Source organism: Colias philodice, chromosome 25, assembly GCF_061535455.1.
Source record: "Colias philodice isolate Cphi_HAF_F1 chromosome 25, ilColPhil1 Martin Lab GWU primary, whole genome shotgun sequence".
NCBI lineage: Eukaryota > Metazoa > Arthropoda > Insecta > Lepidoptera > Pieridae > Colias > Colias philodice.
Genome location: NC_143110.1, coordinates 3,766,527 through 3,794,525, shown reverse-complemented (window position 1 = coordinate 3,794,525; position 27,999 = coordinate 3,766,527). Strand labels below are relative to the sequence as shown.

At 34.4% G+C, this 27,999-nt stretch overlaps 4 protein-coding genes and 1 pseudogene across 4 annotated transcripts in view; 2 read left to right on the top strand and 3 right to left on the bottom strand.

The window, feature by feature from the left end:
- LOC149477287 (solute carrier family 2, facilitated glucose transporter member 8-like) overlaps positions 1 to 7,074 on the top strand; it is a 39,191-nt gene extending 32,117 nt beyond the window's left edge. Inside the window, exons 4-9 of the mRNA XM_089710797.1 lie at positions 461 to 577; positions 1,227 to 1,433; positions 3,143 to 3,275; positions 3,712 to 3,941; positions 4,636 to 4,830; positions 6,732 to 7,074. Coding sequence (XP_089566923.1) covers positions 461 to 577; positions 1,227 to 1,433; positions 3,143 to 3,275; positions 3,712 to 3,941; positions 4,636 to 4,830; positions 6,732 to 7,007 — 1,158 coding nt within the window. The 3' untranslated portion in view covers positions 7,008 to 7,074. The remainder of the gene's footprint in view (positions 1 to 460; positions 578 to 1,226; positions 1,434 to 3,142; positions 3,276 to 3,711; positions 3,942 to 4,635; positions 4,831 to 6,731) is intronic.
- LOC149477284 (retinaldehyde-binding protein 1-like) overlaps positions 1 to 27,999 on the bottom strand; it is a 171,195-nt gene that overhangs the window by 102,010 nt on the left and 41,186 nt on the right. The gene's annotated exons all lie outside the window — the stretch shown is intronic.
- On the bottom strand, positions 5,380 to 6,315 carry LOC149477288 (uncharacterized; annotated as a pseudogene).
- Positions 9,119 to 13,887, top strand: LOC149477286 (trypsin-1-like). Its single transcript, XM_089710813.1, has 7 exons — positions 9,119 to 9,209; positions 9,522 to 9,786; positions 10,116 to 10,297; positions 11,976 to 12,073; positions 12,220 to 12,387; positions 13,288 to 13,406; positions 13,722 to 13,887. Exons 1-7 carry the CDS (start codon positions 9,119 to 9,121, stop codon positions 13,885 to 13,887), a joined length of 1,089 nt encoding a protein of 362 aa, XP_089566939.1.
- Positions 14,230 to 27,999, bottom strand: part of pds5 (cohesin associated factor B pds5) — a 35,546-nt gene continuing 21,776 nt past the window's right edge. Inside the window, exons 11-20 of the mRNA XM_089710772.1 lie at positions 27,339 to 27,560; positions 26,103 to 26,240; positions 25,581 to 25,640; positions 24,708 to 24,867; positions 22,773 to 22,891; positions 22,270 to 22,413; positions 21,411 to 21,575; positions 20,814 to 20,915; positions 15,542 to 18,061; positions 14,230 to 15,355 (exon numbers count right to left, since the gene is read on the bottom strand). Of these exons, the coding sequence (XP_089566898.1) occupies positions 17,960 to 18,061; positions 20,814 to 20,915; positions 21,411 to 21,575; positions 22,270 to 22,413; positions 22,773 to 22,891; positions 24,708 to 24,867; positions 25,581 to 25,640; positions 26,103 to 26,240; positions 27,339 to 27,560 (1,212 nt within the window). The 3' untranslated portion in view covers positions 14,230 to 15,355; positions 15,542 to 17,959. The remainder of the gene's footprint in view (positions 15,356 to 15,541; positions 18,062 to 20,813; positions 20,916 to 21,410; positions 21,576 to 22,269; positions 22,414 to 22,772; positions 22,892 to 24,707; positions 24,868 to 25,580; positions 25,641 to 26,102; positions 26,241 to 27,338; positions 27,561 to 27,999) is intronic.

The window sequence follows — 27,999 nt, the reverse complement described above, 5'->3', positions numbered from 1 at the left end:
ATTTATCTTTGACACAGAAACTTGAACTTCATACTAGTATAAATGAGTTATGATAGAACCGTAAAATCTACTAGATACATTTATTGTAGGTAACTTATATTTTTAAAGAATAGAAAAAAACGATCACGAGGTGGAATTTGAACCCGCGTTTTTCGCCATGCCGGAGCAACGCCGCGCCGGAGGCCGTATTATGACCTCTTATTTCCAGTCAGTTTACGCCGTGAATTGAACTGACTGGCACATTCATATTTTACCATAATTAACCATGACTGGTTATTGCGATCATAATATGAATTTGCCATAATACGGCGGCATTATAATACGGCCTCTGATCTCTCGGCTACCCGTGATCCCGCCAGACTCCAGAGTCCAGAGCAATTGAATTATACTACTCTTTCGATTTTATATGTCTAAAAGATGACCCTAGTTTAATTTTATTCATAATATTGTACATTTTCAGATAAGTTGGAGTATAACTCTATTCTCGCTTCGGCCATGGGCTCTCATCGCGTCACGGGCGGTGGCCGGGCTGGCTTGCGCGGGCTGCTATGTCGTCACACCATTGTATTTGAAGGAGGTAAGTTATTTTAATTATTATTTGATTGATTCATTATTTGTGTAGCAAATCGTTAAGTTTATGAGGAGATAACAAGGATGAATGGATATGATGGCATGGCTTGATATGGCTGTATAAACACTTGTAAATTGATAAATTGAGATGGGTATGTATTTAATTTAATCTACTCGTAAATGAGTAGAGAGCTAGAAGACACAAGAATCAATTAAATATAAACTTATAAAATTAACATTTGTTTAGTTAAAAAATTGTTTGTATCCTTAATTCGTTTCTAAAGTTGCATTTTGTTTTTTTACAAAATAACATAATTCATACACATAGGTATTTCTTAAAACTTACACCCATATCAAAAACTAGCTGTTGCCCGCAGCTTCGCCTGCGTGGAAAAGATAAATTTTCATGGTACAAACTTTCATCCCTTATTTGATCCCCTTGGGGGATGAATTTTCTAAAATCCTACGCCTACGTTATTACATCTAGGTACCTGCATGCCAAATTTCAGCCCGATACGTCCAGTGATTTGGGCTGTGCGTTGATAGATCACTATATCAGTCACCTTTGAGTTTTAAATATATTTATAGAATATAGATTATCTTATGACAATTTTGTATGCAATTTACAACAATACGTAACTTTTCAAAACTTTCAGATAGCATCCGACAAAATCCGTGGTGCGTTAGGTTCCCTTTTCATCCTGGTTCAGAACTTTGGTTACCTGGTGGTCTACGTGGCGGGTGACGTGATGTCTTTCGCAGCTGTCATGTGGATATGTACAGCTATACCTGTTCTGCATTTGTTGGTGTTTCTGGCTATGCCGGAGACACCAGTTTTTCTAGTCAAACAAGGGAAATTTAAGGTTGGTTAGGGCGTTGGTTAAAACTTATTCATCGAATAACGTATTAAACTACCATTTCAAAAATGTATTCTAATTGTCCGTATTTGACAGTTTACAGGTGACATTTTAAAATGTTCGTGTAATACTTTATTGGACGGATAAATTTTAACCAAGGATTGAAAAATCGGCCCTTAAAATATTATTTATTTAAATACTTCATTGTACTGCCAACAAAAAAAATACAAAAAGAAAACTTATGCTAAAAGACGAAATTTTTGTAAGGTAGTAAAAATGTCTGTTTAAAAATAAAGACTAATATAAACATTCTCTAATGTTATTCTCTAAAGCCGGCTATTCATGTACCTGCAGCAGGGGCAATATTGAAATTGCTTCATTGGCTCCTTGTAATGTGTATAGGCAAGTAGGGGCAATTTAGAGAACAGCTGAAATTTCTTCAAACAAGATTGTTCCAATATTGGTATATAGGTACGTGAGTAGCCGGCCTTAATTCTACGTACAGGAAATACGTATTCATGCGTACGGTATTAATTTTAGTTTGTGTTTTGTTTAGATAAGTAAACAAATAGTGAAAAATTCAATACTGTAGGCTTCAATTAAAACTTGTAACTATGAATGTGTTTTATGCTGAACATTAAATGACTAAATGTACATGATAATTATTTTTTATCTCTTTAATAATAAGCAGGCACAGAATCTCGTATTCTTATTATATTGTTTCGTTGACATAATGATAAAGCTATCTAGAATCCTAACTATCTTATACTATCCTATCCTACTAATATTATAAAGTATGCGAAAGTTTGTGAGGATGGATGCGTGTATGTTTGTTACTCTTTCATGCAGATACTACTGAACCGATTTCAATGAAATTTAGCACACATATAGAGGGTAACTTGATTGACACAGGATAGGTTTTATCCCGGATATCCCACGAGAACGGGAACTATACGGGTTTTTCTTTGAAAACGCGGGCGAAGCCGCGGGCGGAAAGCTAGTACTATCTATAATCAAATTCCTTCATGTGTGTGTAAATAATTATATAAATTTTACGTTCTCTTAGTATAATATTATAAATATTTTGACCTTATTTTGCGAATAAAAACGGCAGCATGTAAAATAGCATAAAGAATAATATTAGATACGATTGTTGTTCGCCTTCAAGTTAATCGTCCTTTCATCATAATATATTTATAAGGAAATAAAATAAATAAAACAAATTCTGTTCTGAGAATTCTTAATCAGAAATACCAATAAACATTAAATATAATAAAACAATCTCAAGTGAGATGTTTCTAAGAAAGATATGAATATAACAAATATAATTTTTATTGACGTTGATAAAAACCCGTTTCATTAGAAACTTGCAAGTAATGTAGAGATCAGAGAAGAATAAAATAAGTTTTCATAAAAATGTTAAGCGCAGAAAAATATATTTATATACTGCGACGATGTTTGCATACATTTGTATTATTAAGTAGATTATTGCAAAATGGAATTACCTATACTAATATCTATACTTTTTTAATATTATAAAGCTGAAAATTCTTTTGGTGTTAGATAGCCCATTTATCGAGGAATGCTATAGGATATAATATATTATATATCATCACAACAGGAGCAGATAAATGCGTGTGAAACCGCGGGGCGCAGCTAGTAATATATATAATGACTACTGTTTATTCCTTTATGTTTTACTATTTATTTTGTAGGAAGCCCGTGCCGCTCTAGCCTGGTTACGTAATACCTCTGTAGAAGATAAGGATTTAGAAGAGGAAGTCCAGCAGATGGAGAGGGAAGAAGAATACGCCAAATCTATGGAAAAGGCTTCTTGGAAAAGTTTATGTGAGTCACTGTCACTAGTATAATTATCAATTTTTGACCGCCTCTTTGGTACAGTGGTTGAAGCGTGAGCGTAAAACCGAGGTGTCCTGGGTTCAATTCCCGGTGAAGACGAAGAAAATGTTTCGGTCTGGCAGGACACAGAAGGCTGATCACCTACCTGTCTCTAAAGAAATTCGATCAGTGAGCCTCGGGCGGAAAGCTAGTATTTAATAATTCGTGTCTTTAAACAACAATATTAATACGTCTTTTTAATACCTTATTTTAGTATCCAATATTCATATAACATTCTTACCAAAATAACGAACATATTCAACAATTTTCATGACAACAACGAAATTTTAATGACTACCCTCAAATATTTAAATTTTTGTTTACTAAGTTTATTCATACATTAAATACGAAAATAATTAACTAATTCAACAATTTCTCTTCACAGTTAAAGACAAGAACACATTCCAAGCCTTCAGAATATCCCTCAACGTAATGTTATCTCAAGAAACATGCGGGTACCTTGTAGTACTGATGTACGCTGGTTCTATATTCGATCAAGCGTCACAATCTATTAGCTTGAAGTTAAGTCCCAATAAACAGACCATTGTGGTTGGGGTTATACAGCTCTTGGGGTCGATTGTGGCTAGCTGTATTGTTGAGAAAACTGGGCGAAAGGTAAGAATGAGTTTTATAATTTTATAAATTGCATTATAAACATGAACATTTGGATAGAATACAACGCTCCACTATACAACACTTTCAGCGCAGATGTGTATTTTAAGCCAATTCAAATAAAGGAGTTAATAAGATAGAGCCACATACATAGTTGGTCTTTTTGTCCAATTGTATTACCTTGTTTCCCTTAAACGTCAGCAATCTGCAATGTCAGAAATCTTAAGCCTCTGCAAATGTTCAAAAGTTACTAACATTCATTCTCTACCATAGCCTTATCTATCGTCCTACACTTAATTGACAGATAATAATATGTACACTTATGTATTTGTAACTATACTAACAGACAAATTTATTCTAGTGGCTTCTAGCCGGCAAATGTCTCGCGACGGGTATGGAGACCTCGTTCGGAGCTCGGTCTTGGTTCCGTGTAACACTTTACTAACATTTTCCAGTGACTCCTAACTAGTACATTCTTCATTATACGCCTGTCCATCATAATACACTTTACCAACAAACAATTTATCTTCCAGTGGCTTCTAGCCGGCACATCCCTAGCGACCAGTCTGTCCATACTGGATCTGGGCGTTATTAATATCTTCTAGTGGCTTTCTACCTATATCCTTCACCATAACCCTGTCTCATATACAATAAATAGTTCTACCTTTCACTTTAATAATAAAAAATGTTTCCCCAGTGGCTCCTAGCGGGCACATCTCTAGCGACTGGTCTCTCCATGCTGTGCCTGGGCGCGTGGTTCTACGTGACGTCGCTGGGCGGCTGGCTGCCGGGCTGGCTGCCCGTGCTCGCCATGTGTCTGTGCATCTTCTCTGACGCCGCGGGGTACCAGCCCGTGCCCTATGTTATCACGTCCGAGTTGTTTTCTTTTCAAGTGAGTGGTTTTGCTTATTTATTTTATTTTTTATTTATAAATACTTTATTGCACTTAATAACTCAGGCCCCGGAATGACACAATAAAAAATCTATTGTGTCCATCACGTATTTGTAAATTTATAGTCTTTATGGCACACATGTAAAGTTTTTAAAAAGTGTTAGATGCAATTGGATCATGTTATTAACCCTAGAACACTAACCTTATTTTTCGACGTTTAATACTAACCTTCGTCGTTTCGACTACGCTGTTTATTGGAGGGGATTTAGGGGTTTAATAAAATAATATATTTGTAGTTATGTTTTTATTTTAAGGACAATGTATTAATCTACATATAAAAATATTAAAATACTTATTTTAACATATTTTTAATTCAAAACAGTCATCAAAATGAGATCATAGTTTACACGCTTTATGAACATTCTTAAATTTTTTGAAAAATTCGTATATATAATATATAACACTAAATTGCTCGAAATGAACTATTAATTACAAAAATAATATCTGAAAAATTAATTAAAAATATAATTTTGATAATAGCTTAGGATCTAAAACATTTGTGACACACATCAAGTTTGTGTTCCCCACACAACGATTTTTTGTACTTAGTGCACCTATTTTTAGTCTACCTTTGCTTTACGGAGGGACATATAGCATATATGTTTATTTTATTTTGCTGTGGAGGGACATTAGCAGCAATAATTTGCTCAGTCTTATTTATAACATTCACATTACTTCTTCCTGGCATGTTTAAAATTTATGTGATTGAGTCCCGCTGAGTATCAGTAATGTCATCAGTAATTATACCTGAAAAACATTGAAGAGGATCTAGAATATCTTGAAAAAAGCATACAGGCCCACGTGCTATGTATCTATGTTCCTTGAAGGTCTTCTGCTTTGTGACCTTGTCTGTTGTGGTGACCATATGTGTTTATCTTTCCCAAGAAGAATGGTACGCGATGGTCTTATAATCAAATCGCTAGGGTCAGCTGACGTGGTTGCTTGGTGCTAGAAGTGTTTCGTCTTCAATGGAACGTGGGGAGGTGTCTTATTATCTTGATCTGGAAATTTTTCTTTATTTACAGTAGAAACTTCATCATCACCCTCCGTTTCATGCCTCATCAGCCTCAATGTGGTCTTCAGGCTCTCTCCGTGATGAATCCTCATCGCTTTCGACTTCTAATAATAACATATGAATCGTATCTAAAAAATAAAATAATAGGCACCATTATAAATGATAAAATAACGTAATTTTAACTTAACTAAATAGTACGAATAGTTACGTTAATACTAACCTTCGTCGATGTGACGAGCCATGGTTGCTGGAACAGCGCGTGTGGACCTTCCACGCACAAAGCACTACCGTCCATCGCAAGCGCAATGGGTCGGCTGAGATTAGCTGAAGTTAGAAAACCATACGGTCGCGCGCGTAAAAGTTATAGCGATTTTTTTGGTGACGCGTCGTCGAATCGACGAAGGGTAGTAATCTAGGGTTAAGATGAGTTTTGAAGTGAAACTTCTTTAAGCGCCTTGAGAGTAAAATTTCAAGGTCGCAATACCGTCATGGCAATACATGGAAAATCACTATTTTTGTATAATTGAATCTTGCCCAAAAAAGTTTCACTTCTGACAAAACTTCTTTTTTTAAAGAAAAATTCGCTTTTTTCTAAAGTGGGACTCTTTTATTGTGCCTGTATTATAATGCTGTTTTTAAGCACAGTTACAAAGAGATATTCCATGGGGCAAAACTCACCCTTTTTATAAAGCATCTCTTAAATCCTACAAAATTAAGTACCTATGTATTACGATGTAAAATATACATTTAAGATAGGTATTCTCTTTATTCGAAATATCTTTCATTACAAAATACCAATAATTTTTTTATTAATTATCTATTTCAGCATCGTGGCATGGTAACATCAATAGTGAGCAGTGTTGACGCCCTGAGTGACTTTCTCCAAACAAAAGCATACGATCCAATGCTAAAATTACTCGGAATCCACTGGGTTTTCATATTCTTTTCATGTATCTGCTTTCTGGGAACATTATACACTGTTTTGTACGTACCAGAGACTAAAGACAGAACTGTAGAAGAAATATACGCTATTCTAGAAGACGGAAGAAAGAAAGTTAAAAGGAAAGATCTAGAAAAAGGCAAAGAAGTTAGTAGATTATAAGGAAGATACTCGAATGCGGATTTATCTGTGGACAGTATTTTAATAGTAGAAAATGTCTTAATACTCATTCAGAGAAGGAAAACAGTTTTGCAAAACATATTTCTCATGTTTTTGTAACAACCTTTTACACAACGTGGATTATTTTTGAAAATATTTAAAATAAAAATTCTCATAAATAGATCCTACGTCAATTCCTCGCCTTTCTTTCATAAGTCATTTCCTATCGATAGTGAAATGGTAAATTTATCAAACCTTATTTCTTTTTCTTAAGACAGAAAGAATAACTCATAACTTACAATTAATACAATTACAATAATTTAACGAAACGATGACGTTTCTTTAGAAATTAGCGGAAACCTGTGAAATGATAAAATATTAATTTTAAAAAATATTTTGCATATTAGTTATCTCTCTATTTCAAAATAACATTCCATATTACATAACGACGAATGTTTAATTGGCAGCAAGGTAAATTTAAATGAATTCTTCTAATCACTTTCCTAATAAATAGATTTTTTTTATGTTTAAGTAATATTTGATAATTTGTGGATGGATTAACAAATGTATGAATTAAAACTTAATAATTGTAAATTGTACTTAATACAAAAAAAATGTGAATGGATAATTTTTAATGTGAAGTCGTTTATATGTAAAATTAACACAGTGAAATTTTTAAATACCGTCATATTGCTATTGTACCAATATTTCTAATTAATATTTTTTGTACTTAATATACCTACAGGGTTACTTGTAAAACACCAGCAACCTCGCAGGACAAGATAGCTAACATCATAAGTAACAACATTTGTTCTACGACTTATAGACTACGACTACGACGATAATTTGTTATATTTTATTTTCATACAAAAATAAATATTCATTTAATTTTCCGTTTGAATATTATAAACTCTACGCGCATCCCAAAAATTACGTAAACAAGAAGCGAACGAGAGGGGAAAGGAGGCGTCGCGTCGTCCTTTCGATAATGAATAGAACATAGACTTACAAATATTAGGAGAGTACAATAAAAGCCTAAAAAATCATTTAAAAATATTTTATTGCGTTATGCCAATAGTCGTAGAACAAATGTCTCAAACTAGTATTATGATGTAGGTATAGTACTTATGATGTTAGCCATCCTGTCCTGCGAGGTTGCTGGTGTTTTACAAGTAACCCTGTATACCTACTATACTTAAAAAGAACTCAATTGTATCATACACCACCTTAGCAAGTAAACTCAAGTTTATTTGCTTATATACTTAACAGAATTTATATGAGATTTCTATTCTAAGCTAAATAACAAAATAAATATGTATTTACATTTTAACATACTTACAGATTTTATAAAAATATTTTATTTAGCTACAATTGCTCAGTGTTTTTTTGTTAAAAAAATACGTTTTAATGTTTTATAATTATTATTTAAAAATAAAAAAAATGTGTAGAACCTTTGACTTTTGTTGTGAATGTATTTATTTGTTATTTCAAATATTTGAATTTATTTTGAATAAATAAAAATCTCTAATATATTTTAGATATTTGTGATATATTGAAATAAGTTTGAATACAGATAATATTTTGTGCCACAAATACCGAATGTGATATTACAACGAATTATTGTTATAACGTTGGTATTAATAGTTTTAAGTTATTTGTCCGACAATAAAAAAATATTTATTTTGAATTTTGTTGTTTTATTTTAGTAAAAGAACCTTATTAATTTTCTAATATTGAATGTCACTAATGAATAATTTATTTTTAGAAACTGTTATTTTATGCTAAGGACTGAACAACTACATAATATAATGTGACGAAACTCTTAACAACACTCACTTACTACATTAATTAGTTCTTCTTTTCTTTCTCTTGCTCTTAGACTGTAAATATTAAAAAATAGGTATACGGTCTACATTATATAGGTAAGTACTGAAAAATATATTTTATACTTCAGCATAACCACTATAAATTATTATAACAACTATAACTAAATTATTATGTGCAATAAAAGTCGAATAATATTTGATGTTGAAATCAAACAAATTGAAGTAATGATAAGAAACCTATCGAGGTTTCATTATTTTTTACTACAATATCGATTGTAGTAAAAAATAATGTGGAAGTATTGTTTTAAAGTATTAGTTCTATTTTGTATGTATTTATGTGTGAATGGTCACCATGAGAGAGATGATGATACCTCCGTATGTGAGTAATAACTATTTGATTTCACTACTGCTTTTCGTAGAATTGATTTTTTATTACCTTATTAATTCTGTAGATAACCGATCCTACACACGCTCTAATATAACATAAAAGATAATCAAAAAATTTAGATAATAGTTAAGTAATTTAAACCAACATAAAAGTAAAATTTCAACTAATGACAATCATGGTGAAAATATGTAATAAGAGAATAAAGAGAACATAATAACCACTGATTAGATTACGACACACAACATTCCCTACATAGGTATATGCATAATAGACCTTTAACTTTTATATGGAGAAACATTTCAGTTAAATTCAAAATGAACTTACTATCAAACAAGGAGCCCCAAGATGGCCGCCGAAGGGGCAACCGCCCTGAGAAAAATGCTCTTAGAATTCGAAACGATTATTCAGTAAATATACAAAAGAACGGTTTAAGAATCCGTGGTGGTAATGTGACGGATACCAAAAACTATCCTTATATGGCGGCCATTATTATAAATGGAAGGCTTTGGTGCGCGGGAACTATTGTCGATGTTAATTGGGTTTTAACAGCTGCACATTGTTTAAATTAGTAAGTAGATTAACAGCGAGTAATTTAAATACTTATATATTTATCAAATTACAAATGGCAAGTCTTAGGTCCATACCTATACATGAAATCGAAAATCGACATCGAATTTGTTCAAGTTTGAAATAAAAAGAACATAGGTACCTACAGCACGGACCTATCTGTTTTATTCATATAATCACTAATCGTAGGGTGACATTTAAAGAAATAAAATATTTCCTGTCTTTACTAAAGATTTTTCTGTATCCCAGAATTTCGAAACAGTATCTTAAACCTCTGGAGAAAAATCATTTTAAACACTTATAAAAAAATGACACTTATAAAAAAAACAGCGTTCTCCACGTCTCCCCAATGAAGACCCTAGGCCAGTATGTTAAGGTTCGTGTGGGCAGCCCCCGGCCACACGAGGGGGGAGTCCTCGTGGATGTAGCGGGAGCGGTACGACATCCAAAGTTTGAAGAAGAACCGGTTCCACATGCTGATATTGCGTTACTGAAACTAGCTGAAAATCTTGGTAATTAATTAATTTACGACATTTTATACATTAAGTTAAACTAAGTACTTAGCTCTCTACTTTTGACTATAAAATTGACGATTAATTTTTGTACACAGTAGCACAGATTAGAGAATAGTTACTTCGTAACAGATACATCACTCCCATACAAAAGCTAAAATACCTACGCTATATTTACCTACAAAATGCGCCGCAACTCGGCTGCAGTAAGAAATGTACTCTACGAACACGCACCGAGAAGCGAGTTTCCCGCGCACGCCGCGTGATTGCGTCATCAAACGAAAACTTTAGGGTTGTACCGAGCGCGTAAATTAAACACAGAGTTACTGAAACACTTAATTTTTTATTGTTAATTATATTTGTTACATTATACAATAAAAAAAAATGAAATCTTATTGATAGTAGTTTTTTCCTTCGGTTTCACCCGCGTGGACCCGCTATATGTGTCTCCTGGATAAAAAGTAGCCTGGTAGGTTTGTGAGTTTCTTTGTTACTGCGTGGCTCGGGGGCTGCTGACTATGGCTATGGCTGAGATTTACGGGTTCACGGGTAGAGGGTTCAAAAAGACAATTCCTTGTTATTCACTCTTGAACTCCGACACCCGTCCACATCGCAATAACCGGGCATCTTGGTAGCGAGCGCGGGAAACGTGACGCGGGTGCGCAGTCTCGCGTGTGCCAACCAACTGCCGCTTGGGTCGGCAGTGTTGCCGTTTAGGAAAAAAAAAAGTCCCTAGACCTCGATGCAATAGTCCCTAGATTTTGAAAAATAACGAATAAAAAAATCCGCTAGAAGTAGCTAAATATTTCAAAATATTCCATGGTAACAAAATATGGTGTAAATAAAAGCAAATTTTTATAATCATGTATTTAATCATAATATTCAAATCTCTATAGGTTTAAACAAGCAAAAATTTCGTTATCTATTGCGTCATTTTCGACTTCGACAACTTCTAATACCGCTGAAGCAGCAGAAGTTGATGGTTCCACTGTAGAAGTACTTGGTTTTTTAATAGTTTTAGTGATTTTGGTCAGGACATCATCTGGCAAGACATAGGCTATGGCAATTTCGTTTTAAAATCTTTAACTGATTCCTTATAAGAAGTATGGAGTTTAAAGTGGTTGAAGCCAGCCTGTTCCTCAGTTTGTTCTTTATAATATTCATTTGACTGAACATTCGTTCCACTTCTGCGTTGGAATGTGGCAACGACAGAACTGTGATGGCTAAGTCTGCTATGTCTTTGTACCTACGTATTAAAACCCGCAGCGTCCTTGTATTTTAATACATGAGCCCAAAATTGTACAGTATCTGTAGTCATGATGTCCCATTTCACAAAGTTAATACTGTGCCATTGTTTTAAAATGTTTTCAATTTTGTCCTCCTCAAACCCTAATTCCACAGTGAGTTCAGCGATTAAAAGTCACTAAAAGTCGCTTAATTTATTTTAGTCGCTAGATCGAAAAAAAAAGTCGCTAAGCACATCCAAAATCCGCTAGATCTAGCGACAAAGTCGCTAAAACGGCAACACTATGGGTCGGTACTCGGTACCGACCTACTGTGCGGTAGGCGCTTATAGCGCGACCTTGAGCGAGTGACGGAGGCCTGACAGTAGTGCAAAAACAGCCAAATAGGTAGACTAACTAGACTTAACTACTTAAAGTTACTTCATATTTAACAGAGTTCACTCCAGACATAAATCTAATCAAGATTTACGAGGGTATGAAAGAGCCATATTCACAAAGCTTCGTGGTTGTTACTGGTTGGGGAATGACTCGGGTAAGAATATAAAAAACTACAAAATATAAGTAACAAAAAGATCAATAAAAAGAGCTTAATAATTGTGCAAACAGTTTGCTTATATATATTCCTAAATGTTTATAAGAATAGCTTTTTAAATACTAATCATTTAATAACATATTCAGGGAACAGACACATCTTTCCGCGACCAAACACCAGACCTTCTAACCGCGCGTCTCAAAGTGCGCACACAACACTATTGTAGAGACGCTTATCAGCTCGTCAACGGCTTCCAATTCACACCCGACTTCTTTTGTGCGTCTTTGCGAAATGGTACTAGGGATGCTTGTTTGGTGAGTCTTTTTGGTGTGGTAAAGAGATTGCGATGTATTTGTAAGGTAAAAAAAGTAAAGTAGCAAAGGTGAAATTATGATGTAGATGTAAGGTTTTTTTGAGAGGAGTAATATAACTATAATACCTAATACCTAATTTGTAAGGTGGCAAAAATTGATTTATTCTGTGCTTGTTTATTGAGTAATGTCGATATATTATTTGACGAATAAAGCGCGTCACAAGCGTTCGGACAATCATTTTTCTTTTTGTCATTGCGTACTAAGACCCCTGTAGAACCGCCATCCTGTTACAAATGACGCGACATTTTGTGGGTCATTTGTAACAGGATGGCTGTTCTACAGGGGTCTTAGTACGTTATGACAAAAAGAAAAATGATTGTCCGAACGCTGATACCGGATGCGTTAAGATACTGTAATATAAAATATAACAGTATCTTAAGATAAAATATTATAGTATCTTCACCGTGTGTGACGCGCTTAAGTTTTAACTAACGACACAGTAAGAGCGTATACGCACTATGCGGGTAGCCGCATTGCGGGTAGCCGCATTGCGGGTAGCCGTCCGGCTGACCGCAAGCACAATTATGTACGTAATATTCATTTCTATGCGCACTGCGATGCGGCTACCGCAGACCGCACAGTGCGCATAGAAATGAATATTACGTACATAATTGTGCTTGCGGTCAGCCGGACGGCTACCCGCAATGCGGCTACCCGCATAGTGCGTATACGCTCCGATTGAAAAATCAGCCCTTAATCGAAATTCTCTCACTTTATTAATTAGTCACATAAAGTAATCCTTTATATTTCCCGGAAATTCTTTGTTGCTGTGATATATTATTATTATGACATAACTAATTACTTATTTTGATAGTTAAAATTAATTTTCATGTTTCACAGTTTGACGCTGGAGCTCCAGCCGTTCAACATAACAGATTGTTAGGCGTGATGAGCTTTGGGCCCGAGCGCTGCGGGCATGAATACCAACCTGCTGTTTTTGTAAAGGCCTTTTATTTTAGGTTTGTAGTTTCTTTTTGAACAACAATCTTTGTAATCTTTATTTGATATAAATATCTTACGTACATTCTATTTAAAACTATTGATTGCTATCAATACTTATTAAATAAGAATCTATTCTAGAAATTATGATTTCCCCAAATTGATGAGTATTTGAAACATCCCCGTTGAAAATATTTGTATAATTTCTTAGACAGCAAGACATTAGATAAGGGTTGGTACTTGGTACCCTTTCCCTGAAAATAATATGTTCTGAACGTTTTGCCTATTGGCACAAATTGTACTAACATCATGAGTAATATCGATAAACTTTTCAGAGACTTCGTAAAGCACACAATCTCGTCATACAAAACGACAGACGATTTAATAGACGCGATCCGTGAGATCAACCCGTCCGTCCGTCCGCCCGTGCACGTGCGGGGAGAGGACTTCATCATGGGCGGCGTGGATGAGGTCACGGAGCCCGATGATAAACATGATTAGAGTCATAAATAAAGTTTATAAGATATGTGTTGTTGTTTTATTTGATAGGTGCTTGTTTCATAATAAAATTTTATTCTTTAGTGAGGTAAAACAACTAAGTAACCGTATAACTGCGCAGTCCGGTCGATCATGCTTCATATTTATTGCAATTTGCAATAATTTAAAACTTCGTATTAGATTTACATCTTTACTAAGTGCTTAGTAGTAAGTACTAAATGAACAGTTTTTTTGTTTGAACGCGCTAATCTCAGGAACTACTGGTCTGATTTGAAAAATTCTTTCGGTGTTAGATAGCCCATTTATCGAGCATTATAAAAAGGGTAAGAAATAAAAATCACCAACATGTATTTATTATTTATTTAATACATAACTACAGAGAATCATCATTGCGACATCGAGCGAGCGTATCGCGCCTCACCGGCGAACATATTTGGTACACTTAATGTTACACAAAAAAAAATTAATAAAATAAAAAAAAAAACACGTGGACATCGGCGCGACAACAAAACTAACTCAACAGAAGGAAATACAGCTAAAAATCAATTTCACGTGATATTCCCTTCGCCGCTAAATCTGCACTTATACCTAAAAACTAACATACTTAATTCATCCTGTACATAATAGGAAACCAACATAAATTATAATAAACTAAAAAATGCGTATGTCCATTCACGAATATCAATTTGCATAATTTAAATATTAACGACACCTATTTTATACAGACAGAATAATGAAAATTATAAATGTATGCGAAATCTCTTTATTAGAAAGCCGTTGTTTTGATGAACTAATTGATTTTAGTGTTAATCTGTGAGATCACACCAAGAAAAAATATCGATTATAACCCGTGCCAACAATGGATCGAATATACCTCAAGTGGGAGCGAGATGCAAATACCGGATCTTCACTTGTGCGAGCGAGACGACACTATTATTTTTCAATTCAATCCACTATTGGCACGAGTTATTAAAAAAAACTGACAAAACTATACTAAATAACCCTAAAATTAAATCTTCGCATACGAAGGCTGTATCACACGTTAACTTAACTAAAACGCGGCGACGCCCACCGTATTATGAAAGTCAATTATAATCAAGTTTAAATAAGCCCTAACGAATGTACGACATAACCAGACCTTGGTCTCACAAGTTATTTTTCAAATTATTAGTTATTTTATAAATTAATTCCGTTATAACATAACAGAATCCAGACATAGAAGTGCTAAAGAAATGCAAGAAGGAGCTAGAAAGAGAGAAAAGGTCGCAGTGCCTTCTCTTCTAAATGCGCATACGCAGTTATTGCGAAAAAATAGCATTATAAGTAGAAATATGTCAGTAGGCAGATAGGGATACAACATTCTCTCTCTTACTCGCCCTCTATATATAAACAAACTAAAGTATTAATTTTTATACGAAATAAGTCTGGTATAAAATTATTATAATGAAAGGACTAAAGAAAATTCATGAACCTGTTAGAGCGTATACGCACTATGCGGGTAGCCGCATTGCGGGTAGCCGTCCGGCTGACCGCAAGCACAATTATGTACGTAATATTCATTTCTATGCGCACTGTGCGGTCTGCGGTAGCCGCATCGCATCGCATCGTGCTTGCGGTCAGCCGGACGGCTACCCGCATAGTGCGTATACGCTCTAACACTTTCATCTCCGTTATACGACAACTAATTTTTTATCGTGTCCTTGTCAAGTCAATAGAGAAAATCCAATTTTAATGGTCACATCCGATATATTTCTCATTTTCCAATAGCATAATACGCATTAAAGGAATTTGAAGTTTAAACAATATAATTAAGGTCCATTTTACCGTGCAACTAAATATTGTATTTCTATGAAATCTGTCGATAATGTTCATATAATACATAGATTACACACAAAAGTAAACCTTAATACGTTCATTTTAATTATTTAATTCCTTTGAAGTATTTCACATTCGTACTTATTTGAATAATGGATAAATTATCTGAGTGTACAACGTAAAATCTATCTATCCCTTTCACTCCTATTCAAACATAAGAGCAAGAAAGAAAAGTATCTTTTACGTTTTTTATCTCGCTCTTATAACTTAATTAATATAGAGATAGAAAGGGACACAATGCAAGTTCTGTATTTTTAATAAATAAAGATTTATCATCTATATTTCAAACAATTATTGTAGTATAAAATCTAAACAAATACTTAAATTATAAGTTCACTGAGGTAAAATAAAATGTGTTCCCTCGATTTCACATATATAATGGGATCAAATAAACAACCTTACTATAGAAAAAAAGTGTAACAATCTGCTTCATTTTTAAAGTCGGTTAGAAACTTATGTGTTACATAAAAATTTGGTCGTTTATACATGGTATTTCTAAAGAAAAAAAAAGAAAGAAGTTTAAGTTTTTTTTAATACTTACGAGTCTTTTTTCACGAAATTAAGAAACTTATTACACACAATTATTTAATAAAGGAAATTAAAACGAAAGAACAAAACTAATCTCACATGATAATTATTAACAACACAAAAATTTGATTTAAATAATATTATCCCCATTTCAAAAATATTTATTAAGAAAAAACAAATATAGTAAGGTCGTGTACACAAGAATTGATTTTTAAGTTTTTTTTTTTACAATAATCCAGTCTTGAAATGTAAGCGTAACGACTGGTTATGGCGTCTTTAACAAGTTCACTTATAAAAATATATTTAAACCGTCAGTTGGTAGCTCATGACAGAGTCTGTGTCATAGATCATAGATTATGCTAGACGTGGCAAGTTGAAATAATAAAAAAATCCTAATTATTTACTGCAAAAACTGTCTTTTTATTATTTGTTTGCTATAACCATTATTAGAGGGTGAACGGACCACCATACTGAAATGACCATATTACATTTTTAATACATTTTTTTTAGAGAATAGTATAGTACCTACGGATTTTACATGATTCATAATTTAAAGATATTTTATGATCAACTTTTAAAGTGAAAATTTAAGTGCTTTGCGCTCAATTTAACCACTAAAAGCGAAACGATAGACTTACATTATCTAGTAAAATCCATAATCTATGGCCGCATGACATTTTTCTATGCCAATACCTTTTATATAACATTCCTGTGACAGCAATGTATAGAAATTCGCAAATTACGAATTCGGACAAGGTATAGTTGCGTTGCTAGACCAAGATCCAGAATTTAATCAATCCAAGAACCTAAAAATCTAGATATAACAACGTAAATAATTTATTACACTATTATTATAATAAACACGATTAAAAACAACTATACCCCATCTAATTTCATAATAAAAACATGAAGTCTTTCAATACTTTCTCTGAGACAATAAGAAAACGAAATAAAAATCCACATTCTTACTGAAAAGAACATATTTTATGCACGTAATAAATACAATACAATAATATTACGTATCTTATATTGGACAATATTTAATTTTTTCCATTCAATTAATTAATTCAATTATTGTATTAAAGAATATTCTAATCGAATTTGTGATTTTGGGAATGCTGTATGTACGACGTCTTACATATTTTTATTTAATTAATATTTGTTTTTAAACTAAAAAATCAAGGTTTGAAAAGTCGATCTAACAGCTGATACATCCATTAGATTCAAAACAATAAAGAAAAAAATCATTTAATTATGAAGCTAGTATAAAAAATCGGTTAAGCAGAAAAGTTATCACCCCTTCCTCATACAAATAGGGGGAAAAAGGTATATCAGAACATAGTCTAATTATGGATGTAAATTAAATATAATATTTAATTATCCTCCTCTCCCCCTTTGTAAATAATATATTAAGTATGTACCCATCAAAAATTACTTATACCCCCCCCCCAATACAAACTACAAAGATACAGCCCCCCCCCCCCCCCTGCTACAAAAAAATCAACATAAACAATCCATCTAAAGGCTTCATACACACAGCATTCCCACCACACTCCTATCCAACCAAAAACCGTCCGCCGTCCATCACACCGCACAACTCCCGCCTCCCACTCTCCCCTCTCTATTCCCCACTCGCGTGTAACACTCGCGCAGTGACGGTGTGAGTGAGGACTCAGTCGCTCATGTTGCGCTTCGCTTGCGGCTCGTCGAGTTCCGTCTCGGGCGGTTGTTCCAGCCCGGGGACTATTATTTGTGTGTCTGACGCTTCGGAGGGCTGGAACGATGAGAAATAATATGAAAGACACAGTCAAATTATAAAAATAATATTATTAAAATAATATGAAAAACAAATTCAAATTAGAAAAAATATTATTAAAGATAAAAATAGTAAACTGATGCATATATGTCGCTGGGAAATTGTATGATTTCATCATTTACAAACGAAGTCATCAATTTACAAATGCTCTCAATTTTGTGTTTTTACCAGAGAAATTATAAATTTTGCCGGCGACATATATAATAACAGTATATATGTATTGTACTGTAAAACATGTAGACTATACAAATTTTACAATTCCTTAATAAAATAAAAACATTCCTAAGTAGCCGATAACCACCATTTTTTCCTATCCTCCTCGTTTCGAAAATACATAATAAAAAGATTCTAGATACAATAGCACCTTAATAACACAAATAACAGATAGATGTTAAAGTTAAAATACCATGATATAAATCTAAATTCATATACAATTTTCAATTTCGTCTTTTGTGTCTCATTCGCTTTCATTTATTTGACGTTTTGGATAAACACGAAACTTATTTTATAAATTTATCTACCTAAGAGCCGATTTTTCAATCCTTGGTTAAAATTTATCCGTACAATAAAGTATTACACGAACATATTAAAATGTCACCTGTAAACTGTCAAATACGGACAATTACAATACATTTTTGAAATGGTTGTAAAATACAATATTCGATGAATAAGTTTTAACCAAGGATTGAAAAATCGCTCCTTATTCGTATACAACTACATATTATATGTTTTTAAATTTACCTAAAAGGCCTTTTATAACATACATTTGGTCTTTAATCTATACTATAAAGTATATCTATATTAAATACGTCTAAAATAAACTTCTTTCATATAAATTTACATATATGTATTGCATATATTGAATACCTTAAAAGTATAATATAGGAATAAAAAATTTCAAGCCTAATGAAATCCGCTCTAGCAAGCTATTTAAAAAACTAAGAATTATTAAAAAAATTATAAAAACTACTTAATAATATCGAACGTAATAAGTAAAAACTTAACCCTTTCATAAATTATTTATTAACAAAATGAAAAGTTCGCACAAAGACTTATTTAATTTTTTCCCTTACAATATTACTCCCAAATATTTTTATTTCAATGATATTACAATTTCCTACAATTTAAGTTAAAAAAGTATTTAAAATTTTATTTTTATACAAGTGCAAACTGTCCATTCTCAATGCATGCCATAAAAATCGTTACAAGCAAGTTTGGAGAGCAAATCATAATAAAATGAAAATTATTCGAAAAATTATATTGAAAAATGTTCTAAATAAAAAAATAACTATTGCTCTAATTTATATTCTATTTACCTTTGCATCAATACTCCCGGATCTTCCAATGACAAGCTTGTAACAATAGTCATTGTCTATTTTAAATATAGCCTAAAATTCTGGATATGACCTATCCTACCAACTTAAATGTAATTTACACACTCGTTTATTATAAATACTCGTATTTCAATAACATATTTACAGCAAATGCATATATAACAAGAATAAAGTTATAATTAAATTGAACCTCAAAATATTCGCATCAGTAATGTTACATTCTGTTTATTTTATTAACCAATAACATTCTATAAATAATTTAATAATTTATCATCACAGCTAATTTAATTAAAACCTTTCAAGTCCTATAAAAATAGTACCTAAATGCTATCCATAACACGCCGACTTTTATCATAACCTAGGTATTTACAAAAAAAAAGACGGGTTGCACTGGGGGAGTGCCGGCAGAAGTGAAAACTTGATTATTAACGTTGAGCATGTTTGATATCCATCCGTCTTACGCTTTTTCGATCAGGTCACGTGTCCTGACGCGAGTTTAAGATTTTATACCCAACGCCGCCAAAGAAGTTTTCACTTCAATAATTGATCTACCTATAGTCTGTCCACTATAAGAATTGCCTTTTGACAGCTCGATGGGTGATACCAGCTGTCAAAAAGCAAATAATATATTGGACAGAGTATATAAGTATCATACAGGGTGACCCACCGTCGGTGTACTAAGCTGAAAGGAACTTAAAGTCTTGCATACGCTGAGTTCGTAAAAATATTCATAATCTTAAAATTGTACTCGCATGTTTTTTTTTATCAATTCTTAAAACTCTACGCTCCCAACTGGCACTTATGTTTAAGATTATGTGTTCATAGATAAAATACCGGGTGCGCGAAGCTTGGGATGAAAACATAGATATGTAGTTAAAAAAAAATTATGATTTTTTTAATGTCGTCATATTTTTTACGTAATCAGTGTATGCAGAACTCCAATTACTTTTAGTACCGACGGTGGAACATCACTCCATACACTTTGAGTAGAGAGAAAAAAGAAAAAGCTGTTAAATACTCTTATTCTTTCCTTTACTCCCTCTTCTCTACACACAATAAGTAGAGAGAGAGAGAGACAGACTATAATCATTTATAGCTGTATTTCTTTTTGACGTGACAACGTCTTATAAATTGGTTTGCCGGGTGACATTTCAAGAAACTGCGTTACGCTCCGCTCACGTTATGCGCTCACAATGAGAGCGAGTGAGAGGCACGCGGGCATGGTTAGCCCGCCTAAGAGCGAGAGAGACAGACATAAAAAGTCGTTGTCACGTAAAACTTTCGCCCGTATACCGACATTACAGGCAACCAATTTTTTCTTAAAAATTATAATTACTCTCTCTCTCTCTATTACTCTTACTCTATCTCTAACTCACCTCGCATTCATTGCTATTCTCTTTCTCCTTGTCAGCAATAGCCCGCGGCCGCTTCTTGCCGCGTGCTATTGGTTCTGTCGTCGGCTGCCGTTTTGGTTGGAACTGCAAAATTATTATTATTTTTACATATTGAATAAGACAAAGACACATAGGACAAACTAAAAATCTTTAGAATCTATTCAGGCAGTCTTTCGCGTAGTTATTGATACAGTGAAAAATAGCAATGACTTATGACTGACATAATAAATAAAATACTAATGATACTCCTCATAAATGAAATACTCTCGATAAAGATTTTAAACTTCATAATCTTTTATAGTACATAAAATACTCTGCTAAATATAATTCAACTGCCAATAAAAACAACGAAAATCCCAATAAACAATATCTAAATTTAATAAAAAAAAGATTTTTTTGTTATATTCTTAGAACATTTGTAAAACTCAGAATAAATTTAGCTTAAAATAAATACACAGAAAATTGTCAGAATGAAATTATTTCTGTTACATTTAAAAAGACCTTATCAGGCTTTTGCCATTCCTGAATGATGTTTTTTTTTATGATGTGATGATATTTATCAATTCAACACAAAATTACCTGTAACTCAGGGGGCAAGAACACCCTTGTATTCGCGAAATATTCAGGTTGTGGTGCATAATACATGGTCGGTATGCGAACGTCTGACGGGAATTCACGCAGTTCGAAACTTGTGGAGCGAGCCCATATTACAGACATCGCTAGATCGCAGGTCGCCCAGAGTTTCTGTGTGGATAAATATATGAATAAACATTAAATTATATCACTGGAACTGTTCTATATTTTTTAAGTTCTAGTAGAACTTAACATAAGTTATGGAGACAACCGTAATGCTTTCTTAACAGTATATTTAGTGTGTCTATAAATAATGTGACAATAAATATATACGTAATTTTTTTTATATAAATGTTACACTGACTTCGGAATGAGTTATGTACTGTTTTTACATGAAATAGGATTAAAGTTGTTTCATAAAAAACTAGAAAGGAAAGCCTATTAAATCATACATATTTCGAAATTCTTCCTAATAAAGTGTATCTTATTCATATTTGCATTATTACAAACACATCTATACTAATATTATAAAGCTGAAGAGTTTGTTTGAACGCGCTAATCTCGGAAACTACTGGTCCGATTTGAAAAATTCTTTCGGTGTTAGATAGCCCATTTATCGAGGAAGGCTATACATATATCATCACGCTACGACCAACAGGAGTGGAGCCACGGGGGTGAAACCGCGCGGAGCAGCTAGTGAGTGATAAATACAAATATATTTTAGAACAATAGGTAAGTACCCTCCTATACTACTTTTTATACTTTTATTTATAATTTTTTATTTTATAAAAAGAATACATTCTGTTTCAATTCAGCTACGAAAAATTCCCAAAAATATAATATTCATTATTTAATAAATACTTACATAATTTACAGCATCATCAGTTTCATTGAGCGCATCCTTATGCAACTTCATCTTTTCAACTAGACTCTTGTAGAAACCGTAGCAATAGAAGTCATTTCTAGTTATAAGCGGCTCTAGTACGAACCAGAGGCATTGTTTCACAATCTAAATAAGAAAAAACATAAAAATATTATTAAAAATCAAGTTTTAATTACATTCTAGATATCATTTGTATTGTTGTACATATATGACAATTACTAGTTGATTGATCGAATTTCGCTCTTTACGAAGTTAGATATTTTTGTCAATCAAAGTTTACTGTTCAAAAACCGGCGCTTTTGAAAAAGAAAATATTATTACATAAAACATAAATAAGAATAAATATTTATCACAGTGATCTTATCAGTATAAGAGATTGCATTTACTTCGATCAATTTTAATAACAGGCTTTACCTTTTATTGCGAAATATGTACCACGGGCGAAGCCGGGTCGGACCGATAGTATTAAATAAAATCCTATTTACCTTTAATTGTGTAACATTATCATAGTGCGTGAAGGCCGGGTCGTGTGTGAGCACGGGTACCGCAAACACGAGCATGTAGTCCGGCATTATGTGCGGTAGCTGGCTTACTGCTCGCTCCACTAAAATATGTACATTAATTAAATATTAGAATATATTACTAGAAAATGTTAATACATGTTTTTGCTAACTGAAACTTTAACAATTTATTTTTAACGTGATAACGTTTTTAAAATCGTTTTAGTCGGGTGACATGTTCAGAAACTTGTGTCACACCAAAACCTCACGAGCGCGATCGCAGGTATAACGAGAGAGAGACGGACCGATCTCCCGTCTCATCTCGAGCGCTGCCACCAAGACGTTATCACGTAATCATCTCGATCGTAAACCTACTTTACAAACAACCAATTTTTTTTAACTAGAGTTCCGCTCGTTTACAAAGAAAATATGTGGAATTTCCGGAATAAAATGTAGCCTGTCTTATTCTAGGTTTTCAGCTACCTAGGTTAGTAGTATTTGCGTTAAAGAGTAATAAACATCTATCCATCCTAACTTTTTTTTATATTAGTGGGATTATGAGACGTAAGGGGAAAATGGTTTCAAATGCTTCAATAAAATATACCAACTGGGCGCTACAAACATTATTCTAAACATTTTACGTGGTGATATATGGCTTACCAGATATTATTTCATTGTCTAGTGCAATTTCAATTTCAGTGTTTTAATTCACACACATTCCAAAAATCACTCAAACATTTATTTATTCAATTAGACTTCTTCAAGAAGCACCTTTGAAACGTCATAACATATATTAAACATTAACCACCTATTCAGAAAGCAGTATATATGGAGAAGAACCGACATTATCTGTGTGTGCGTCCATAGACTCGGAATTGTTTGTTACTGTGTCATGCCATAGACTCGGAAATGTTTGTCACTATGTCATGCCATAGACTCGGAAATGTTTGTTACCGTGTTATGCCATAGAGTCGGAAATGTTTGTTACCGTGTCATGCCATAGACTCGGAAATGTTTGTTACTGTGTCATGCCATAGACTCGGAAATGTTTGTTACTGTGTCATGCCATAGAATCGAAAATGTTTGTAACTGTATGAGTGTACAGTGTTTGTTTATTGTTACCGTGTCATGCCATAGTCTCGGAAATGTTTGTTACCATGTAATGCCATAGACTCGAAAATGTTTGTAACAGTGTCATGCCATAGACTTGGAAATGTTTATTATTGTGTCATGCGAAAACCACTGAACGTATTTTGATAATATTTCGTAGTGACGTAACAGAATATAACCTTAGCTATAAAAATACTTACTTTTACCGTTTTCGTCTGCGGGTGAAACTGCGCGGCTCAGCTCGTTATTATTCTGCTTTGTGTGTATAATGAAAAAAGAGAATACCCGTCTATCTTTGTGAGGTATGTGTTTAGCAGACACTTATTGTCCTATCCTGACGTGTACCATATATAGTACATATAACATGTACTGCCGCACGAGCCCGCACATGTACCGGATACAGTACCCTTGGTGCCGATGGTGATGTTGCGCACGTACTCGCGGCGGCGCACCACGTCGGCCAGCATGTACTGCCGCACGAGCCCGCACATGTACCGGATACAGTACCCTTGGTGCCGATGGTGATGTTGCGCACGTACTCGCGGCGGCGCACCACGTCGGCCAGCATGTACTGCCGCACGAGCCCGCACATGTACCGGATACAGTACCCTTGGTGCCGATGGTGATGTTGCGCACGTACTCGCGGCGGCGCACCACGTCGGCCAGCATGTACTGCCGCACGAGCCCGCACATGTACCGGATACAGTACCCTTGGTGCCGATGGTGATGTTGCGCACGTACTCGCGGCGGCGCACCACGTCGGCCAGCATGTACTGCCGCACGAGCCCGCACATGTACCGGATACAGTACCCTTGGTGCCGATGGTGATGTTGCGCACGTACTCGCGGCGGCGCACCACGTCGGCCAGCATGTACTGCCGCACGAGCCCGCGTACACGCCGGTCCGGCTCCCGACCGGCCAGCGCGTACATGCCCATGAAGTCGAGCGGCAGGCACTTGTTCGGTATGCCCTGCGAAACGTATTGGGTGAGTAAATAATCTACAAAAAATACAAAAATTTAACAAAAAAAGTAAAGCTATTGCCAAAAAAAAAATTAAATAACCCCCTTTTTTCCTACCCATTCATAGAGCGCTAAACTAACGCCGCGCTGTGACGCATCTTTGCGTTGAGCAAGTAAAGTACCGGTATCATCTTAATTAAATCACCCGCGTACGTGTAAACGCACCCGCGTACGTGTCTACGCACACGTGTACGTGTCAACGCACCCGCGTACGTGTCAACGCACACGTGTACGTGTCAACGCACCTGCGTACGTGTCTACGCACACGTGTACGTGTCAACGCACCCGCGTACGTGTCAACGCACACGTGTACGTGTCAACGCACCCGCGTACGTGTCTACGCACACGTGTGCGTGTCAACGCACCCACGTACGTGTCAACGCACACGTGTACGTATCAACGCACCCGCGCACGTATTTACGGACGAGCAGATCTCAACATGCAGGCTTTTTATAGTGAAAATATTATAATATTAATTGTTGGAGTATGTACTACAATTGTATACTTAAAGCATAGATATTTAAAGATGGTATGGATAATTGTGAAACTGACAACTTGATTAGATATTGATTAGTAAATAGGTATACACAGGTTTAAATAAAGAGCAAAAATAATCAAAACCTAGCAAATATGGTCAAATAACCAAAAATAGAAATAAATACCTTTGATAATCCTTTATGTAGTTTCGCAGCGAAGGCTTCCCTCACTTGCGGTACGTCATCCTGAAAAAAAAAACACATTTAAAGAACATCTGCATAACAAGAGAAAAAAATGGAGTAGTTAATTTTCAAGATTGTAATACCAGATTTCAAAATGAAAATTTAAATACTAAATAACTATAGTATAGAATTTAATTTTACATAGATAAAACATATTGATGATTATATAGGTAGGTATCTAAAAATTCCCGATAAAAGTGACACGTACACTCACACACATACACTTTCCTGATTCAGGAATATTGTTAATACTTTTTGTTCGTACAAGTACCCGCATTTATATATAAAAAAGACGTGTGGCACTCGGGAACTGCCGCGGTAAAGCTATTGCATGCTATGCCTTCAAGCCACACCTCCGCACCCGTCGGAGTGGGGAGCGTGAGGTTTTTTCGTTACTAAATTTCTGGATTCGGTCCCCGCGCTCAAGGCCCGCGATAGAAGCTATGCAATAGCTCAAATACATACCACCATAAGATGCGACAGATTATAAAACTGTTCGGCCGTGAACTGATCGCCGACACCTTTCTGCTCGCATATTTTGAGCATCGCCGCGCCCGCCGCCAGCCGGAGATGCGCCATTTCCGCTTTCGATAGTTGGTTTTGCTGAAAAATTTAGTTAATTAGAGGATTTGGTTTTTATTTTATTTTATTTTTATTTATTGAGGTCATCCAACACCTGTCACAACAATACTTATGGCTTATGCACAAGTTACAATCAAAAAATTACATTTGAGTCAAGTCACGTCACGAAAGGAAAAGAATACAAACCAAATCAAGACAATTCTTTGAAACATTTACGTATTCTATGACAGTTGTCGTGAAAAAAAAATATCAATACAATTTTATAGAAGAGTAACAAAATTATTGATAACGGTAATGAATACCTTCATTTTTATCAAGTAGTATAGAATTGCTTCGCAAAGACCTTTTAGGTAACTATAAGTTGTGTTTTTAACAACATACACATGTAGATGCTAGGCCTGCAATCATTTTTTTGTTGCAGGCTGATTTGAAGATAAAGCTATTAATTAATTATATAATAAGTAGTATGTCCATCATACATTCATTTTTACTTATTTTACTTGAAAAACAACAAAATTGATACCACTGTATAAGCACCATGCAACTTGAACTTATAAATGAGCCCCTTGAGCTTGCAGCGGGTCTCCTCTCGTAACTTTTGCACGCCTCATAAGCGAAGCGTTGAGGTGGGTACTACTGCCACTTCGCGCAAAACATCTGATTTTTCAAACTTAAAATGTCTTTATGTATCATACATTGCACTTGTAAGATAATACATACACACACATTTTAAGAAAAAACACTATTTTTAACGTTCATGATATTTTTGATGTCATTTTTGTTATTTAAACTAGTTAAAAAACAGTTTAAAAAAGTTCTGTCTTGGACGTCCGTGTGTCTGTATGTGCGGATCCTTTTTCTTGTTAACACGATAGCGACCGAAATACTTTACTAATCGAGTCTTTTTTTTTTCTCTTACGCTTGAGTATGCTCAGGAATAGAACCCTTTCATTTTTCAGGGTCTGATTCGATGTGGTTTAATTGTTATTAAATAAACAAAAATAATAATTAATAAATATTTATTAAAAAAAAATTATGAGGCGTGCACTTTTGGATTTTCCAAATAATTTTATAATAATCCTGCCTTACAATCTATACATAAATAATCACACTACCAACCTGCAACAAGTCCCCCTTATGCACTATAAACGCATTCAACATCCGGAATGTCTTCTGCGCAGACAGTTCATCTTTCTTCAAGCCGAGCAACCAGCGAGCCATACATTTGAGTCCTTCGAGCTTGCAGCGGGTTTCCTCGGGCAGTTCTTCTTCAGAACACCATTCACCGTCTGGAGCGTTTGGTCCACCGCCCCCTTCGCGGACTAGGAGCTCTTTAACTATCTGAAATTGTGCGGAATGTGAAATAAATAAATATTTCGGGACAATTTTCACACACGGCACGATCTGATCCCATACTAAGCTTTTGCTTGTGTTATGGAAACCAGATGGCTGATAAACATACTGGCAGAGATTGCTGTGTAGCAATAAGGCCGCCTATTGTGCAAAATTTTTGTACCTCATTAATTTGTACCACATCTCCTACATTGTTTTGTACAACGAAGTGTTATAAATAAATAAATATAACTATACATCTGTCTCAAAGGACCATTAAATGTACAAACACATTTGTGACATTTTGGAATAATGAAATTGTTTCTAAAACCTCTTGCTTTTTATTTCAAGAGTATTAATTAATGTTTGCAACAAAGAATGTCAAATAATAAAAAACAAATAAAACATTTTTACCTACCTACATCTTAATAATATATAAATCTCGTGT

Coding starts and splice junctions, on each gene's coding strand:
- LOC149477286 (XM_089710813.1), top strand. CDS start 9,119: ATGTGGAAGTATTGTTTTAAAGTATTAGTTCTATTTTGTATGTATTTA. Junction 9,210..9,521: donor AGATGATGATACCTCCGTAT/GTGAGTAATAAC, acceptor GAAACATTTCAG/TTAAATTCAAAATGAACTTA. Junction 13,407..13,721: donor GTAAAGGCCTTTTATTTTAG/GTTTGTAGTTTC, acceptor TAAACTTTTCAG/AGACTTCGTAAAGCACACAA.